Source organism: Oratosquilla oratoria, chromosome 4 (assembly GCF_046742065.1).
Source record: "Oratosquilla oratoria isolate Oo_2021 chromosome 4, ASM4674206v1, whole genome shotgun sequence".
In the NCBI taxonomy this organism is placed as follows: Eukaryota; Metazoa; Arthropoda; class Malacostraca; order Stomatopoda; family Squillidae; genus Oratosquilla; species Oratosquilla oratoria.
Window position 1 is genome coordinate 62609699 of NC_134780.1, and position 20000 is coordinate 62629698.

Consider the following 20000-nt stretch of genomic DNA (forward strand, 5'->3'; position numbering starts at 1 on the left):
CATATACCAAGTTGCCAAAATGATTCATTTATTTCAACGTTTCGTCTAACAAAGAGACATCTTCAGGAAATTCTGTAACATAGATAATAATGACGTGCCCAAGCGTTCATGTCGGCAGTAGAGGAAGCAGTTTTTAAAGATGACGTCACCAAACCTTCATTATACTACAGGTACATAGACGACATCTTTGTGTGCGCACAGTCAGAAGCCCTTCTCCAGGGATTGAGACTGCGCCTCCAGGAGGAATCTGGTCTTAGCTTCACGACTGAAATGAATAAGGATGGCAAACTCCCTTTCCTCGATATTTTAGTGAACTCTTCTTCCGGGGAATTTACAACGAAGGTGTACAGGAAACCTACGAACTCTGAGAAGTGTTTGAACTACAAAAGTGAGTGCCCGACTAGCTATAAAACCAGTGTGATTAGAGCGTATGTCCGGAGGGCTATCAAAGTGTGTTCTTCCTGGCAGGCTCTGCATACAGAATTGCAGCACATCCGCCAGATTCTGGTGAATAATGGTTTCCCTAATAGTGATTTTGATGTAATTTGTAATAAAATGTTGTGTGACCACCTTTCCCTACAAACATCCCCTAAGCCCCAATTCATTGATATATACTACCATAACATCTTCAACAAGGGTTACAAAAAAGATGAAAAAATAATTAAAGACATCATCACTAAGAACTGTCATCCGGTATCTAAAGATAAGGAAATCCGGGTGGTTGTATACTACTCCAACCCTAAAACTAGTTCATTGGTTATAACTAATAACTTAAATAGTAATACTGAGACTATGTCTAAAACTAATTGTGTTTATGAATTCACCTGTAGCACCGGGAACTGTGTAGCCCGTCATACAGCATATATTGGTTTTACTAGATGTAGTCTCAGTAGGAGAATTACTATGCATTTACAAAATGGGGCTATAAAACATCACTTAAAGAAATACCATAACCTAACAGCCACCCGTGAATACCTAGTTTCAAACACTAGGATTATAGCAAGTAATAGGGATGTACATAAACTTAAGCTTCTAGAAGCTATGTTTATCAGAGAATGTAGTCCTATCATTAATATCCAATGCAACATGACTTCTGTCATCGCTTTGTATAGCAGCACCAAGCTACTACCTAGCATGACCTCTCTCCGAACCCCCCCCTCCACCTCCTCCTACCCACTCCTTCCATCTTCCCCCCAACCGACCCCGCAACCCCCTAACCCCCCAACCCCTCCCCCAACCCTCTTCTTCTCGTATTAATGAGATACCGCCCCTCTCCCGCCCTCCACCACCACCCAAGCCGGCTAGGTGCGTATATATGTCACCGAGCGAAGGGTTTTCTTCGTCATTTCATCGGGCCTTTTAACTATTGTAAGTAACGGTCCCCATCAGCCCATGTATAGTGTTTATTTTGTGTGAATTTGCGCATTTATTGATATTTGCTTCTATATTTGTATAATTGGTTAGATTTACATGTTGTTTTCTATATTTCTGTACGTCATTATTATCTATGTTACAGAATTTCCTGAAGATGTCTCTTTGTTAGACGAAACGTTGAAATAAATGAATCATTTTGGCAACTTGGTATATGCCCACCCTCTAAATGGCAGAATATTGGTTAGAAAACTGGAGAATACTCACAAGAAGATCAACAACCTCACTAACGCTGTCGATTTTAACAATGCATACATATATATATATATATATATATATTGAAGTATGGAAGACAAATGAGTGGAACGGTGGTGAGCTAAACACAGAGAACAGTTGGAATTTTATTCACTGATGTTTCGTCCTTACCAGGACATTCTCAATGTACATGTACTTTGAGAATGTCCTGGTAAGGACGAAACGTCAATGAATAAAACTCCAACTGTTCTCCGTCTTTAGCTCACCGCCATTCCACTCACATATATATATATATATATATATATATATATATATATATATGTGTGTGTGTGTGTGTGTGTGTGTGTGTATATATACAATATATATATTAGAAATTGTTTTAGACAAATGAGAGATCATTTCACGCCACATTTCATAACTGTACCTAATTCTGAGATCACCGAGGATATTGATAGGTATTTATTGAAAGGTGGGATAAAAATTGCTAAGGCTTCCTCTAATAAAATAGGAAAAAAATTTAAAGACCACACTGATAATCACAACAACCTCAGTGTGATTTATCGCATCCCATGTAGCGGCTGTCCCCTAGCATATATCGGTGAATCAGGTCGAGGGATTGAAAAAAGACTAAGCGAACATAAAAATGATTTAAGAGCACACAGGACATCTTACTCACTTGTTCGCCACCTCGAACAGTGCAGCAACCTACCTGATTGGGACGAAGTCGAGATCTTACATAAGGGACTACAGAAGAAAATGAGAAAGACGGTGGAAGCTGCTCATATAAATACCCAAATGAACAACAACAATAGAGAAGGATTTATATGCCTTTCCAAAGCAGCTAGTCTCCTAATAATCAACGCTCTGGAAAAGACCTGACACTCGAAGCTTGGCGAGTTCCTCCCACTGCAGGTATAAAATTTGTGATCACGATGTAACATAGCGAGTCCTCTGAAAAAGGTAATAGTGACCGAAACGTTAGGACGTATTCTAAAAGCCCATCTTCATTTACCCTTCCCCACCTATCACTCTCTCATACATATTATATATATATATATATATATACACACATATATATATACATTATATATTATATATATTATATACATATATATACATATATATACATGTGTATATACATATATATATCTATATATATATATATATATATATATCCATATATACACATATATATGTATATATACACATATATCTATATATATATATATATATATGAGTATATATATATATATACATATATATATATGTATATGTATACATATATATATATATATATATATGTATACATACATACATATACCAAAGGCTTTTTCCCCCTTACACGGGGGGTAGCCAAAAAGAAAAAGGCATAGAAAAATACTCCCACCCATTTTATTTCCCATATATTCCACTTCCCTCCACCCTCCTTCTTCCCTCCTATCTTGGCACCTCCTGGATGACGGGTCATCCCTGCATCCCATCCACTGCCCCGGGTCAGAAGCAGTGTCGCAAGACACAGCACATCCACAGCAAGGCCGCTTCATAAATTCGGCGACCCCCCTCTCCGTCCCCCCCATGCAGGAAAGGAGAAAACGGGGAGAAATCCCTTCGAGCTGCGTCAAATATATATATATGTATATGTATACATACATATATATATATGCATACATATATATACATATACATACATATGTATACATATATACATATATGTATATATATATATATATATATATATATATATATACATATACATATATATATATATATATATATATAATATATATATATATATTAATCAATCAAATCAGCCATCCTGAGTCCACTGCTGCCCAAAGGCCTTCTTCGTGGCATTCTATGATTCACACGACCGCGCTAACCTCTGCCACATCACTCCTACAAACATCTCAATCTCTTCTCTCCACCTTCTGTCTGGTGTCCCTCTTCCATGCTTCCTATCTCGCGGCGTCCACTCAGTAACACACTTGCTCCATCGCTCATCAGTCGTTCGCGCTCACTTACCTGCCCAATTTTACTTCCTCTCTTTTACCGCCTCCACAATATCTTTCACTCTAGTCTTCTGTCTCACCCAACTTGCTCGGTCTCTCAGCGTTATTCCCATCATCGATCTCTTCATTCTCCTCTGTGCCGTCCTTAGTTTTGTTTTCATCGCCTTCGTAAGTTCCCAAGTTTCACATCTGTGGATTATTGCTGGCAGAATGCATTGATTGTAAACTTTACGTTTCAAACATAAAGGTAGAGAGCCTTTCAGGGTTTTATTAAATTTACCAAACACTTTCCAACCAATTATAATACGTCTTTTTATTTCATTATCATGATCTTTTGTCACTTTCACCATTTGGCCTCAACAATTATACTCCTCAACTTCTTCAAGACTCTCACTATCGATTATAATCTCTTTAATTTGAACTTTCGTGTTGAACATTACTTTGGTTTAGGTCTTATCTATATACATAAAAAAATATTTCTCTCTAAACCTTCCAACCTCCTACTCCGGAAATGAGTCATCACCGGAAATACTAACTCCCGGGGACACATCTGACTCAGACTCAGAGAATCTTTACGAAATATTACCAAGAGAATCTTTACGAAATAACGCTAAGAGAATCTTTACGAAATATTGCCAAGAGAATCTTTACGAAATAACGCTAAGAGAATCTTTACGAAATATTGCCAAGAGAATCTATATACATAAAAACGGAGTTACGGAATTCTGACAAAAGAATCTTTACGAAATATTAATGAGAAAATATTTACGAAATATTGCCAAGAGAATCTTTACCAAATGTTAACAAGAGAATCTTTACGAAATATTACCAAGAGAATCTTTACGAAATATTGCTAAGAGAATCTTTACGAAATATTGCCAAGAGAATCTATATACATAAAAAAAAAATAAAGTTGATCTGTTTTGAACATTTCCTGGCGTTTTTATGACCACCTTCCGAAATTTTATTGCCTTTATGATTGACCTAACGAAAAAGAGAGAGAGAGAGAGAGAGAGAAAGAGCGAGAGAATTTGACAACATCGGGAGACTTTGACGACTCCTTTTGGAGGTTGAAGGCTCCTTTAGGAGATTTTGAAGACTCCTTCGCGAGCGAAGCGAGCTACGCCGTAGGCCAAGCACACCTGGCGAAGCCAGGTCCGGGTGCTTGTTCATTTTTAAACCTACTTTGAGACTTTCTTTGTTTAGATCACACAGCATATCTTGCAAGTCTTCTGCTCCTTCTGAAATACGAATAATGTCATCCGCAAATCTTGGGTGGTTCAAATATTCGCCATTAATCTTCAAACCTTTTTCTTCCCAACTCAACCTTTTGAAAATCTCTTCCAGTCAAGCTGTAAATAATTTGGCTGAAATTGTATTGCCTTGCCGTACTACTTTCTCGATTTAGATTTTTTCTGTATCTTTATGTAGTCGAATTATAGCGGTACCTTTTGCATAAATCTTTTCTAAAACTCTTACGATCCGTTCGTTTGTACTTTGCTTGCGTAGCGAGTTTAGTATCGCTATTTGTTCTACCGAGTCAAAAGCCTTCTCGTAATCTACAAAAGCTTAACACAGAGGTATATTGTATTCTGTCGTTTTCTCGATTAGTTGGTTCATTGCCTGCAAATGGTCTAGAGTCGAATATCCGCTCCTAAAGCCTGCCTATTCTCTCGGTTGGTTTCCATCTAAAACTTGACTTAGTCTATTTGTAAGGATCTTGGAGAATATATATATATATATATATATATATATATATATATATATATATATATATATATATATATATATATATATATATGTATATATATATATATATATATATATATATATATATATATATATATATATATATATATATATATATATATATATATATATATATATATAAATCCACTGGGGAAAAAATCCCTAAAATCCCCGCTTACAAAAGGCTCCCGTGGAACGTGTTATAAGCGGAGGCTTGGATCATTCTGGTGATGGGCCGTTTTCGCTGTGACCTTGATAGGGAGTGATAGCAGATGCATATCTCTGGTCCGATGTATGGGGTAGATAAGACATTGACAACCATTCCGCAACGAAACCACCCGATGCTGTGGTGTGGCCAACATCTTCCAAACCCAGCCGAACTTCTTCCTTACTGGGTGAGGTGGGCACTCCACCCCCGGCCACCGTGGACAGGCAACAGCAGTCGGCCGACATCACTCAGCCCGTCCGGAGGGGTGCTGTTGCCATGATATTCCATTCATTTCCCTGAAACTCCTCCTATTCAATAGAGGTTAAAGCGGTCTGCATTGTACCTTTTCGGATTTTTTTTTTAACTGCCGCCAGGCTATTTGATCCTGTGGTGGTGGTAGCGATGATGGTGGTCGTGTTGATGGTGGTGAGCTGCACGGGTCTCGAACATAAGAGAATCTCAAGTCGGGGACCGTATACCTAAATTGGATTAAATGACCTGGCGTTTGGAATAAGGTAAAAGATCTACCACAGTACATGGTACCTATTTTCGATTTATTTTATTTTATTTTATTTTGTTTTATTTTATTTTATTTTATTTTATCTTATCTAATTAATTTTTAATCTTTTTATTATTATTATTATTTTTTTTTTTTTTTTTTTTTTGCTGGCAACTGAAATAAGAATACTGACGTCAATTATTCGACTTTCTGGTCACCGCCATGCGATTTTATTCAGCCGAGGAAAACTAATGTAGACATCAAAGACTGGACTAAAGCTAGGCCATCAGCCTCGACATATTATTGTTCCAACATTGTGGTTTTTAAAGACGATTTCACAAAGTTATCTCATTCAGCAATAGCGACCTCCACGTTGCAGATGTGAAGTGACCTCTGGCGATCAAAGATGTGCAAAAACTCCTTTTTAACTTACACATTTCAAAGTGTACCAAAAAAAAAGCCAAGAAGAGCTACTAAAATGCTGTTTATATTTTAAAGAACGACAATAGATAAATCAATATTTTTTATTTTTTGTTTATTGAACTCCCCAATGCGAGGCAGCTTTATTAGGTAAAACCTCTTGGACTAAACGTCGTTTACTTGATTTATATTTAATCCTTTAAACTTGGGGCCCTACCCTCTACTGAATGAAATAGTGCAGCATTGGTCTGAACATTACAGATTCAAGGGATCAATCGTAACAGTCACCCTTTCAAACTTCAGCTGAATAAAATCGCCTAACGCTAAGCTCTAGTTGTTTGAACAGTGAGAGCAATCCGTGTTTAATGTGTTCTTTTTCCACCAGGTGAAGCGAACGTAAACGTAAGTGGACGTGTCGATTACGTTCAATTCTGTGATGCCGGCGAGCTAACAATGGATGATCTCGCCGAGTAAAGATTAACAAGAAATATGCAAAAACCCACCGACTGTTTCATGAAGTCTTTGGTGATTGTGCCATATCCTTTTTTCATTATTCATTATTATTATTAATTATTATCATTATTATTATATCTAATTATTATTATTATCATTATTATTATCATTATTATTATTATTATTACTATTATTATCATTATCATTATTATTATTATTATTATCATTATTATTATTATTATTATTATCATTATTATCATTGTGTTATTATTATTATTATTATTAGTGTTATTATTATTATTATTATTATTATTATTATTAGTGTTATTAATATTATTACTATTATTATCATTATTATCATTGTCATTATCATTATTGTCATTATTAATATCATTATTATTATCATTATTATTATTACTATTATTATTGTTATTATTATTATTATTATTATTATTATTGTTATTATTACTATTTATTATTATTATAATTATCATTATTATTACTATTATTATTATTATTGTCATTATTATTATTTTTATTGGGTGCACGACTTTTCGTCGCCGTCTTTTCGTCGCCGGACTTTTCGTCGCTGGACGTTTCGTCGCCGCGACATTTCATCCCCGCGACTTTTCGTCGCCCCAAGCATAAATTGTATGCAAAGATTGACAATTGGAAATATATGATTTAATGTCATACTTGTACTTATATTCCTACTCCCAATGCAATAATATGAGTGTGGCAAATAGCTATACATCTCAGTGCCGTATAAACCATTCATTCTTGCCTTAACCAGTCCGACTTGCAAATACCTGAGCCCTAACTTACGTAGATGAAATACAATTTTATTTAAATTACAATAAATAATTTAATACATCATTATCTAAATATATATTTGACACGTCAGTATATATGATAATTCATTATTGGCATATCATACAGTAATAATTTGACACGAAATCATAATTATGAAGCTATTCATTAAAGTGTAAGGGTAAAATCATTTATTATAAAATTAGTAAGTTATTAGTACTACCAATAATCACATCAAGATCAATAAGAAGAAGTATATTGAATTTGGCATTAAATCATATATTTCCAATTTTATATTTCAATTATTTTATATTTCAAATATTGTCAATCTTTGCATACAGTTTATGCTTGGGGCGACGAAAAGTCCGGCGACGAAAAGACCGGCGACGAAAAGTCCGGCGACGAAAAGTCCCGCGACGCGACGAAAAGTCATGGACCCATTATTATTACTATTATTACTATTATCATTATTATTATCATTATTATTCCTATTATTATTCCTATTATTATTACTATTATTATTACTATTATTATTGTTACTATTATTATTATTACTATTATTATTATTATTATTATTATTATTATTATTATTATTATTATTATTATTATTATTATTATTATTATTGCGTATACATTGTGACGAATGTGGATAGGAGGTAAAGGGAACACGGGCTGAGGGAAATACTTTTATTCCTGATGTTGGTATTCGCGTGGCTGAAATGTCCTTCTGGATCAAGGGATCTGTGTTTATTGTTCATGACCCTGTGGTGTCTTACATCTGGTCGGTGTTCTTTTAATCTTAGACACCAGATTAAAAGAACACCGAGCAGATGTAAGACACCACAGGGTTAGTAGTACATTAGTAAACCATGTCGACGAAAGAGGCCATCTACCGAAATGGGACCAGGCAAAAAAATTCTCACGGATAACATTACACGGCAAGAAAGAAAGGCGATGGAGTCCGTTTTTACCAACATCCATGATAACATCAATAAGAGGACTGGGGATTTAATGTGGGCTAAAGCAGCAGCACGCTTTGTCGTCATGAACAATAAACACAGAGCCCCTGATCCAAGCGGACATTTCAGCCACGTGAATACCAACATCCGGATAATTGGTCCACCCGCTGCGATAGCTCGTCACACCGACAGATGAGGTCGAGGGGGGGACCATCCTGACGCTTTGCCACGTTCCTTTTTATGCCATATATATTGACCAACTTGCCGGGGTCACCCTCCAATGTTACAATCTGTACTCCCGGTCTACGGAGAACATCGATCTCTCACAACTGTTTGGAAACTGCGACAGCCATAACATTGTATTTGGGGGAGATATAAACGCTCACCACCCCATACTCTCCTCTCCTTCAACAACCAACGCCAACGGTCACCACGTCGCGCACCTTCTCAGCGAGTTTCAGGACGTCTGCCTCCTCAACAGCGGAGCACCAACACACATAAGGGGAGGGAGGCTTGATCTCACCTTCCTTCCCGCGAAACTTCGAAGCCTTGCACAGTGGAGGGTCCACCCAGTCCTGACCAGTGACCATTACGCAACAATAACGAAGATCAAAATTCCCCAAATTCAGCTGCTCCCTAGCCCACCAAAAGGCTGGAACTCTGCCTTCGCAAAATGGGATAAATTTGCGCAAAGTCTGACAGAGTGGTTTGAAGACTACACTCCCCCACTGGACATCGACGACCAAGAAAGGGACCTTGTGACTGCCTTTCACGCCGCGGCGGACGCTGCAATGCCACGGAAGAAGAAGCCCAGCAGGGAGTGCAAGGATACGTGGTACTACTGTCCCAGAGTCAAGACCCTAAAACACAGAGTCAACCGCCTCAGGAAAATTCACAAGAGGAGGCCCAACGCAGACAACAGGAAGCAACTCCAAGAAGCCATACGACACATGCACGAGGAATTGCAAGAAATAAGACAGAGAAAATGGCTAGAATGGTGCTCCCAGCTCAACAGTCATACAACCACCAGGGAGCTATGGAGATGGCTACACAGAGTCTCGGGAAAAAACAGGACCAGCAGGATCATCCACCCGGATCCGGAACAAGAAGCAGACCGCCTAGCAATCGGTTTTGCCCAAAGGACATCTCCTATGCAACTTCCGTGCGCAACTAGGACGAAACAAGAACTGGAACAACAGCGACAAGAACTAATCTCCACGGCAATACACACACCTGCAGACATGGACGAACCTTTCACTTTACAAGAGCTCCGAGCGGCAAGACACCTGGGAAAAGACACCTCACCTGGGGCAGACGAGATAACCTACTCGATGATCAAGAACGCTGGCGACGCCGGATGGAAGGCCATTCTACTCTTGGCAAATCGCACCCTAGCGCAACACGCGAGACCTAGGAACTGGAATTCCCAGGATATAGTTCCTATCCCCAAGTCCAAGGAGGCCAACAGCTACAGACCCATCTCCCTACTTAGCTGTATAGAGAAGACCGTCGAGAAAATGGTGCTCAACAGGCTGAAATGGAAAGTAGGGCCACTCCATCCACAGTTGTATGCCTATCGGGGTATGGTGGGAACCACGGAGTGCACAATGGACTTCCTCAGCTTCATCAACGGGAAAAAGGCAATCGTCGTCTTCCTGGACTTAGAAAAAGCCTTCGAATTGGTCAACCCCTCAGCGATGCTGACCTCTCTCGTCGAAAAGGGAATCGCAGGCAACCTTCTGGCATGGGTACAGGCATACTGCCAAAACAGACGGGCTAGAGTCCGTTTCCAGGGCTCCGTGTCTAGCTACAAAGACCTGGAATACGGCACCCCTCAAGGAGCCATCTTGAGTCCCTACCTGTTCAACGTGCACATGGACAACATAGCCTCCCTCCCACGACCACGGAACGTTGAGATCTTCATATATGCTGACGACATCGCCATCGTTAGCAAGGGACCTAACTGCCGCACCAATGCCCAAAAAGCACTCAAAACTATACAAAAGAGCTGCACACACCTAGGCTTCAAGATAAACGTAAGGAAGACAAAAGCCATGACTATTAAAATGGCAAACCCAAGGCCAATCTCCATACACCAGCAAGATCTTGAGTGGGTGGATGACTTCACCTATCTTGGAGTCACTGTGCAGAAAACCTTGTCATCCTCTCTTCAAATCCAGAAGCTGAAGCAAATGACAAAAACGAAGACAGCTCCGATGAGATATATGCAATCACTTGATGCGGGTGCCAGCCGCCTGGTACTGGAACACTACTACAAGTATTGCATCCGACCCATTATTGAATATAGAGCACCTGTCCTATCACATCTAACATCACAGCAGGAAGAATCACTTGAAGTTGCACAAAACAACGCCCTTCGCCTCATCCTAGGTGCTCCCATGTGGACCAGAAAAAGCAACCTGCAGATGGAATCTGGCATACCACCACTGATGGCCAGGATTCAGACCCGGAACTGCACCGCGGCAGCCAAGGCCCTGCTGAGCGACAGGGACTCACATCTCAAGACTAAACTCAAGGCTCACCTGGACGCGCACCCGGACCTACCACGACCAGATACATACATCGGACACCTAGGAGACCAAATCCGCGCGACAGGCATGGAAGGGCACCTAAAGGCTCTGAAGCCAGACAGGGCATGCCTGAAGTACCGACCTCCAGCCCCATGGATATCCCCAACAACTACTTTCAACCACACACAACTACCACATGCAAAGAATCACTGCTCACCAGGGGAACTGAGAGACGCTGCACGAACAGCGATCCAGGCAACGGAGACCCAGGGTGGTTTTGTCTGCTACACTGACGGCACTGTCGACCCGGAGAACGGCATAACAGGTGCAGGAATATACTCCGCAACATACACCGCCGCCTGGCGCACATCAGACCACTGCTCGACCCTACAGACTGAGCTGGTGGCAATGCAAAAAGCTCTGGAGTACTCAAGCCAACTACAAGGGCCGGTGGTCATACACACAGACTCTCTTGCGGTGACACAAGTACTCCAGAAGAAGGACATACCCACCAACATAAACATTATCACAACAATACTCTACCTCCTGCAGCTACACAACAGACAAAATCGCCCAGTCATCATCAACTGGATACCCAGCCACATAGGGGTACACGGAAACGAACGAGCAGATGAGCTGGCCAAGACAACACGCTACCATCCTCACATTGAAATCCAAGTCCAACCATCAACCACATTAATCAAAAGCTGGGCCAGAGACCACCTACAACGAACAAAGGTAGCCAACCACAGAAAATCGATAAACTCAGCATCAGCAAGTGCAAAGTGGTACGAGAGGGCCACCAAACTGTGCCCTCATCCCGCCACCAAGATCGCCGACAGAGGACTCTCCGTGATCATCCACAGGCTCAGGCTGGGGTACAAATGCTGCTGGGAAATCATTGAACGACAGGAAAGGGAATGCGACCACTGCGGGATGAACACCTCAGAACCTCTCCTTCACTACCTACTAGAGTGCGCTCACACCATCGCCCTGAGAAGAGGTAGACAGTTCAACCCCATGGCCCCCGAAGCTTGGAAGACTGGAGCCGACATAGTTTACAACATCACCGAAAACATAGAACGGCTTGCCCACATCCTGGTCGGATACCCTCCGCCCAGATAACTACAAAAACGCCGGAGTAGCTGAACACAGAGCGACTCAACACTTACGGGCCTCCGAATGGAGAAAGGCCCGTGTGTAGATAAACATTATCTACCAAATAAAAAAAATCAAACTATATTCCTCTGAAGAAGCCACTCAGGCGAAACTAGTCAGGAATAAAAGTATTTCCCTCAGCCCGTGTTCCCTTTACCTCCTATCCACATTATTATTATTATTATTATTATTATTATTATTATTATTATTATTATTATTATTATTATTATTATTATTATTATTATTATTATTATTATTATTATCATTACTATTATTATTATTATTATTATTATTATTATTATTACTATTATTATTATTACTATTATCATTATTATTATTATTACTATTATATATAATTATCATCATTATTATTATTATTATTACTATTATTATTATTATTATTATTATTATTATTATTATTATTATTATCAATATCGTATGAATGGGATATGGGAGCATCGAGCGCATTTTGTCTGACTTGCTGGACTTGTTGCAATTTACAGGGAGATCAGAGATCAACTCAGATATGACCCAAACTTCATCGTAAAGTTCGATAACTAGTGATGAATCAAAGGGTTATGTTTGTGAACATGACATAATGCAGTCGTCATCTAAACGAAAGTTTTCCACTTCACAGAAGGAGAAGCACGCCAAGTTCACAGTATTGTCAAGTACATGTTGATCGCTTTTATTTTCTCTCTAACAACAGCCAAGGCATTGTCCGTATAGCCATTTCTCTCCGGTCAAACAGAGAGTTCTACTGTCAAGCTCGAGTCCGAGGGAAAGCATCTGCCGCAAATATCCGGAAGAACGACCTGGTTCTTCATCACGAAAATGCACTCGCCTAGACACAGCTTCCGTAAGTACAGTACTCACTCCCCACCTAACCTCTTCGTACCCCCCCCCCCACCTTGCAACCATTTCCTGTTCTCCAAGGTGAACTTTCAGCTGAAGGGACGTAGTTTTGTGGCAATTAAGGAGATCCGGAAAGGATCTCAAAAACTCTAGACCGTCATTCTGGAAGACATAATGAAAAAAGGGAACCCTCTTCTCAAATCAATGGCACTTATGGGTGGCGATTGCCATTTTGCTGCATTTCATGATCTTAGCCGATTATTCTTTCTACCGCCAAGCTATTTTTTCAGCCAAGGTACATCCCCTCCACACTGAGAGGGGTATCATGTTGTGGGGTCCTACTGGATATCTCTACGTTTTTCATTCAAGCTGCCTCCAGGCGATATAAAGCACTTAAGAGCCTTGCTCAGGCATGAAGGAGGTCCAGACCAATCCAGACCCCTTCCAGTTTGGAATCCGACCCTCGTTTGCAAAAAGTCATTGTTTTAAGAGAGGGTTACATAACTGGATGGGAATGGTAGGAGGTGTTGGACATGGGACTGCCCAGTGTAGACCTAATGGTCTCTTGCAGTCTCTTTCATTCTTATGCTCCTATATCTTCAGCCAGAAAAGTGTGTGCAGGCGGCGGAGTCGGTAGAGAGCTGGTCTCGCATTTTTCTTGTCGCGGATTCGAGTCCCGCAATTCTCCCCGATTCCTTGCGGTGACCTGCCCGAACAGTCCAATCGCAGAGAGATGACTGTTTCGACCATTTTTAGCCAAAAAGACATGAATACTAAATTGGACAAATTCAGATTTAAGAAGGAAATAGGCAAGAACTTATTTACCAATAGAATGGTCAACGAATGGAATAGATTTAGTAACCATGTATTTAGCATTGAAACTATCGGTTGTTTTAAGAAAAGGTTAGACAACTTTATGGATGGGGATGACAGGGAGTAATGGACATGGAACTGCCTAGTGTAAGCCTTATGGTCTCTTGCAGTCTCCTTCATGTGTTTATGTAAATGAATTTGGTAGGATTGGGCATTAAGATGACTATGTTGGCAGTCAGGACCGACAAAATGGTGCGTAACTTATACATACCGTATATCTTATTGCCTAACTACGCTCATTAATTCGACTAACCACACCAACCCCACTCTCAAAGGACTTGAGTGATTCTGGTGAGGTAGTCCAGTCTCTGAATAAAGCTATTAAAATAACTTTTTAGAAAATAGAATACATATAATATTCTATAACGACGCCTACATGGAGAAATACATATTGTAATAATTAACGAGTACGCAATTGTGTAGTTGATGTATTGATCAAGAGTGTGCATTATTGAAATTAAATCCTTAAGAACGTCAACCTTCACACAAAATAAGCTTCGAAAAGCTAATATGAATAATCTCTTTGATCTACTTGTTGCTGTCAACAATAAAAGATCTTAGGATGTATACAAATTTAAACATCATAGCTGTTTAATTATTTCACAGTTTTTGTCAAATATGAAATTCAGATTACACACATACACATGTACACTCTCTCTCTCTCTCTCTCTCTCTCTCTCTCTCTCTCTCTCTCTCTCTCTCTCTCTCTCTCTCTCTCTCCACTCAACTCACACACACACACACTCACATACATATATATAATATATATAATATATATATATATATATATATATATATATATACAGCATAGGCACACACACACACACACACACACACACACACACACACACATCTATATATATATATATATATATATATAGACATATATATATATATATATATATATAGTTGTATAGACAGACACACACACACACACACACACACACACACATATATATATATATATATATATACTGTATATATAATACAAATATATATGTATATATACTTATATGTATATATATATACATACATATACAAAAACACATATACATTATATAGATTATATATATATATATATATATATATATATATATTATACATATATATATATATACATATATATATACATACATATACAAATACACATATACATTATATATATATATATATATACATGTATATATATACATATATATATACATACACACACACACACACACATATATATACATATATATATATATATACACATACAGTATACGCATACATACATACATACATATATATATATATATATATATATACATGTATATATATACATATATATATATATATATATATATATGTATGTATGTATGTGTGTAAAATAGGGGAGCAGGTTCTCAGTAATACACGTGGAGTTAAAAACGACAGCATTGTTGTAGTTATTCAATTTTTTCCTCGTATTCTCGATTTTCCTGATTAGAGATTTGCCATTAACCGGGTGAATTGAAACTAAATCACTATATTCTTCTATTTTTTCCATTATTTGAGCTCAACGTTTCGTCTTAATGATGACATAATTACAGTAATGGTGACAAAATGACAAAAGTTACATAAATACAGTAATGGTGACAATTGTGTGCTAGAACAATACTAGTAGAATATGAGGGATACAATATAAATGCATATAAATGCGATGATAATGTTACAAGAAGACTTACATTTAAAGGGATGGGAGAGAAAAATGACAAGTCGGGGATGACAGATATATATATAAGCCTATGGTCAGATGGTCTGACAATGGGATCTCAGAGGTCACGGGGTAACGGGGTTGGGGGGTTAGGCGGGTGTGGTCACCGTGGGGGGGAGAGGAGGAGGAGGAAGGGGGTGGAGGTGGAAGGGGAGGAGGGGGAGAGAAGGAAGAGAGTGGGGTGGAGGGAGGGAGGAGTGGGGGATTTCTGTTTCTATACAATGGGATAATGGAGATCAAATTGCTTTGGATGTTAATGACTGGAGCTTTGTCTCTAATATGAAAGGCTTTGAGCAATTGTAGCCACCTAGGGTCATCACTCGTTCCAATAATTTTAGGGAGTTAGTAAATGTGAAGGAGGGCGGTGAAGGAAAGGTAGTTTTAGTGGGAAACACAAAGAAAATTACCGTGTTGAATAAGGAAAATAGAGGAAAAATAAAGAAAGATGAAGTGAAGGCAGCTGTTATGATGAGAGCAGGTAAGGCACCTGGGTTGGATGGATGCCATGCAGATTGTCTGAAAATAAAAGGAGGCACAGTGATGGTGGACTGGCTGATGAGGTTATTTAATATTTGTTTAAGAGAGGGTAAAATGCTGGAGGACTGGAGGAGTGCTTGTATAGCTCCACTTTCCGAGGGAAAAGGAGACAAGTGTGAGTGTAGTAGTTTCAGTGGGATCAGCTTGTTAAGTGTAGTTGGGAAGGCCTATGGGAGGGTCTTGATTGAGAGGATTAGAAAAGAAACAGAGGGAGTAATTGGTGAGGAACAATGTGGGTTTAGGACAGGTATGGGTTGCGTAGATCAGATTTTTGTAGTAAGACAGATATGTGAGAAAGCTATAGGAAAAGCTAAGGATGTATTTTGAGCTTTTATGGATATGGAAAAGGCTTATGGCAGGGTAGACAGAAAGGCACTGTGGGAGGTATTGCAGATATATGGGATATGAGGAGAGCTGTTAAGAGCGGTCAAGAGTTTTTACGAGAGTAGTAGGGCTTGTGTTAGGATTAGAAATGGAGAGAGTGAGTCCTCTGAGGTAAAGGTGGGACTTCATCAGGGATGCGTTATGTTGCCCTGGCTCTTCAATTTATACATGGATAGGGTAATGGGAGAGGTAAATGCAAAGGTAGTGGATCAGGGAGTGGATATGGTTAAGAAAATGGAGAAAAGTGGGAGATAAGGCTGTTGGTATTTGCTGACGACACTGCGCTTGTAGCAGGATCAGAGGAGGGATTGATGAAGTTAGTGACAGAGTTTGGGAAGGTATGCGAAAGAAGGAAGTTGAAGATAAATGTGGGTAAAAGTAAGGTGATGAGATGTACAAGGGGAGAAAGTGGCAGCAAACTGGAAGTGAGTATTAAGGGAGAGAGACTGGAGGAAGTGGATAGTTTTAGATACTTGGGTGCGAATGTGGCAGGAAATGGAGGAGTAGGAGTGGAAGTGGAATATACATTGACAGAAGCGAGTAGATGGCTTGGGGATTATATTTTGTAATGAGAAATAGACATTTGGGAATAGATGTTAAGAGGATATTGTATGAAGGAGTGATTGTGCCGACAGTACTGTACGGGGCAGAAACATGGAACATAATAGAAGAAGAGAGAAGGAGTCTGAATATGTTTAAGATGAAATGCCTGAGAAGTATGATAAGGGTTACTAGGCTGGATAGAGTGAGAAATGAGGTGAGGAGAAGAACAGGGGTGGAAAGGGAGTTGGAAGATAGGGTTGATAAAATAGTATTAGGGTGGTTTGGACACATGGAAAGATTGATTGAAGAAAGACTAGTAAAACAGGTGTGAAAGGCAGAGATGGAAGGAGTGAACACGAGGGGTCGACGTAGGACGAGATGGATGGATGGGGTAAAAGGGGCATTTGGAAAGAGGGGAATGTCTGTTGAGGAAGGACGGGAGAGGACAGAAGATAGGGGTGAATGGAGAATGTTTGTGAATAGATGATGGTGTGATGCATGAATGGAAGTGGGTGGGATATGTGGGGTGAGGGAGGATGTATGAAAAATAAAGTGACGCAGCCCGAAGAGATTTCTCCCCGTCTTCTCCTTTTCTGCATGGGGGGACTGAGAGGAGGTGGTCGCCGATTTAATGAAGCGGCCTTGCTGTGGATGTGCTGTGTCTTGCGGGTCGCACTACTTAGCGACAACTAGCAAGAACCAGCGACAACTAACAAGAACTAGCGTCAACTGCATTAATTAAACCGACAACTAATATTTTTGGGCATAAAATGTATCTTGCAATGATTTATGATGTATTCGAACCTAATTTGATACGATATACACGTCCTAAATTTAATTTATTTGCCGGTGAATTTAGCGTCAACTAATCTCAGTGCACTACTTAGCGACAACTAGCAAGAACCAGCGACAACTAACAAGAACTAGCGTCAACTGCATTAATTAAACCGACAACTAATATTTTTGGGCATAAAATGTATCTTGCAATGATTTATGATGTATTCGAGAAATAACAGGAACTAACACAAAATAAAAGTAATTCTCTATTATAGTGCCCTACTGTCAATTCTCACCCTTATAGCAGGCAACACGCCACACACCCTCCCTCCACCCAACCCAATCCAAACCACCCTTACTGCCTTCATTCTCATGCCGACCGACCAACTAACTCACTAGGCCCTCTTTAGGGCTAAACTTAGAAGCGAAAAATTATGAATTACTTCCATTTCACAGCAATTTAAGTTTATTGAATTTTCCGCCCTCTGTTACGAATTACGAATCTTGATTCACCTTATAACTACATTGTTTTATTGGTATACAGAATAAAGACAAAATGGGGGGGAATAAAGTAACAAAAACAAAAAAGACAACACTAAAAAATTCGGTTGCTGCCAAGGGTAACCGGTCAAAACGTCCACATGACAAAACGTCCATATCGTCCACAGTCCAAACGTCCACACCTACGAGTCAGAATGTCCACACATACGAGTTGGAACGTCCACAAATGTAGGTTAAAACGTCCACACCTTGCGTTCTACAAGTTATTGTCTTTCAATTTAGTCAATACACCAAAGTTCACTGGACGTGGTGGATTGGTTATTTGAAGAAAACCTGAAATTTGTTGACGACAATATCCGAAACCTTTGTAAAATAAAAAAAAATAAAAAAACGAAAATAATTTTTTTATGAAAAAATTGGAGAAGCTAAATTAAATATTTTTATTTGGTATTATCTAATCTGGAACTATGCCTAGAACTACCGTTTGCACGATTTATGAAATTTGTCCACATTAAAATAGCCAGGACCTGAATACATGTTCATATTGATTCCAAAAAAGATATTTTATTCATGAGATCCACGATTTATGTAATCTTTTTAGTAGGCAATATTTAATTAATTTTTTAGATTATTGTAAATTAAAAGTCGCATAGATTTTTTTAGCTTGTATTAGCTTATGATGAATTGATGATGCAAAAATCATTGTGTATTGCGAAAAGTGATGTGAATTCAGTAATTAGTGTCATCTCAACTGACGATTGTTGAGCGTGGAAAGGTAATGTGAACTCGGTGTCATCTCGCTGTCAGTGGTACTGCGAAAATTGACGAGAATTCAGTAATAACTATCAACTCAACTGTTGAATTAAAGAAAAAGTGAAGATAAATTGGCAATCAGTGTCAACACAAAATAAATATGATTAATAAAATTCCTCTTAGGTTCTCTCTTGTAATTTTGCTGCGCAATAGCTTTCATCCATTCTATTGTACATATATCTTGTCTTGCATGTTTTACTTTATTTCAAGGATTAGTTTCGGAGGACGTGTTAAAAAGGCTTTTCTAGAAGGAAGTGAGCCTCATCAGGATGTAAACCACCTAACCATTGCGAGTTGGTAATTTACACCAACCCCTGTGCTGGCAGAGCAATATGGCCGCCAGCGTACACTGAGATTAGTTGACGCTAAATTCATCGGCAAATAAATTAAATTTAGGTCGTGTATATCGTATCAAATTAGGTTCGAATACATCATAAATCATTGCAAGATACATTTTATGCCCAAAAATATTAGTTGTCGGTTTAATTAATGCAGTTGACGCTAGTTCTTGTTAGTTGTCGCTGGTTCTTGCTAGTTGTCGCTAAGTAGTGCACTGAGAT

The 20000-nt window shown here is 39.0% G+C and overlaps 1 protein-coding gene across 1 annotated transcript in view; it reads left to right on the plus strand.

Annotated features, from left to right (window-relative positions):
• Window positions 1-20000, plus strand: part of LOC143024516 (uncharacterized) — a 37498-nt gene that overhangs the window by 13762 nt on the left and 3736 nt on the right. The window contains exons 2-7 of the mRNA XM_076183329.1: window positions 8926-11714; window positions 11817-12320; window positions 13132-13281; window positions 13568-13687; window positions 13881-13910; window positions 18671-18855. Coding sequence (XP_076039444.1) covers window positions 8926-11714; window positions 11817-12320; window positions 13132-13281; window positions 13568-13687; window positions 13881-13910; window positions 18671-18855 — 3778 coding nt within the window. The remainder of the gene's footprint in view (window positions 1-8925; window positions 11715-11816; window positions 12321-13131; window positions 13282-13567; window positions 13688-13880; window positions 13911-18670; window positions 18856-20000) is intronic.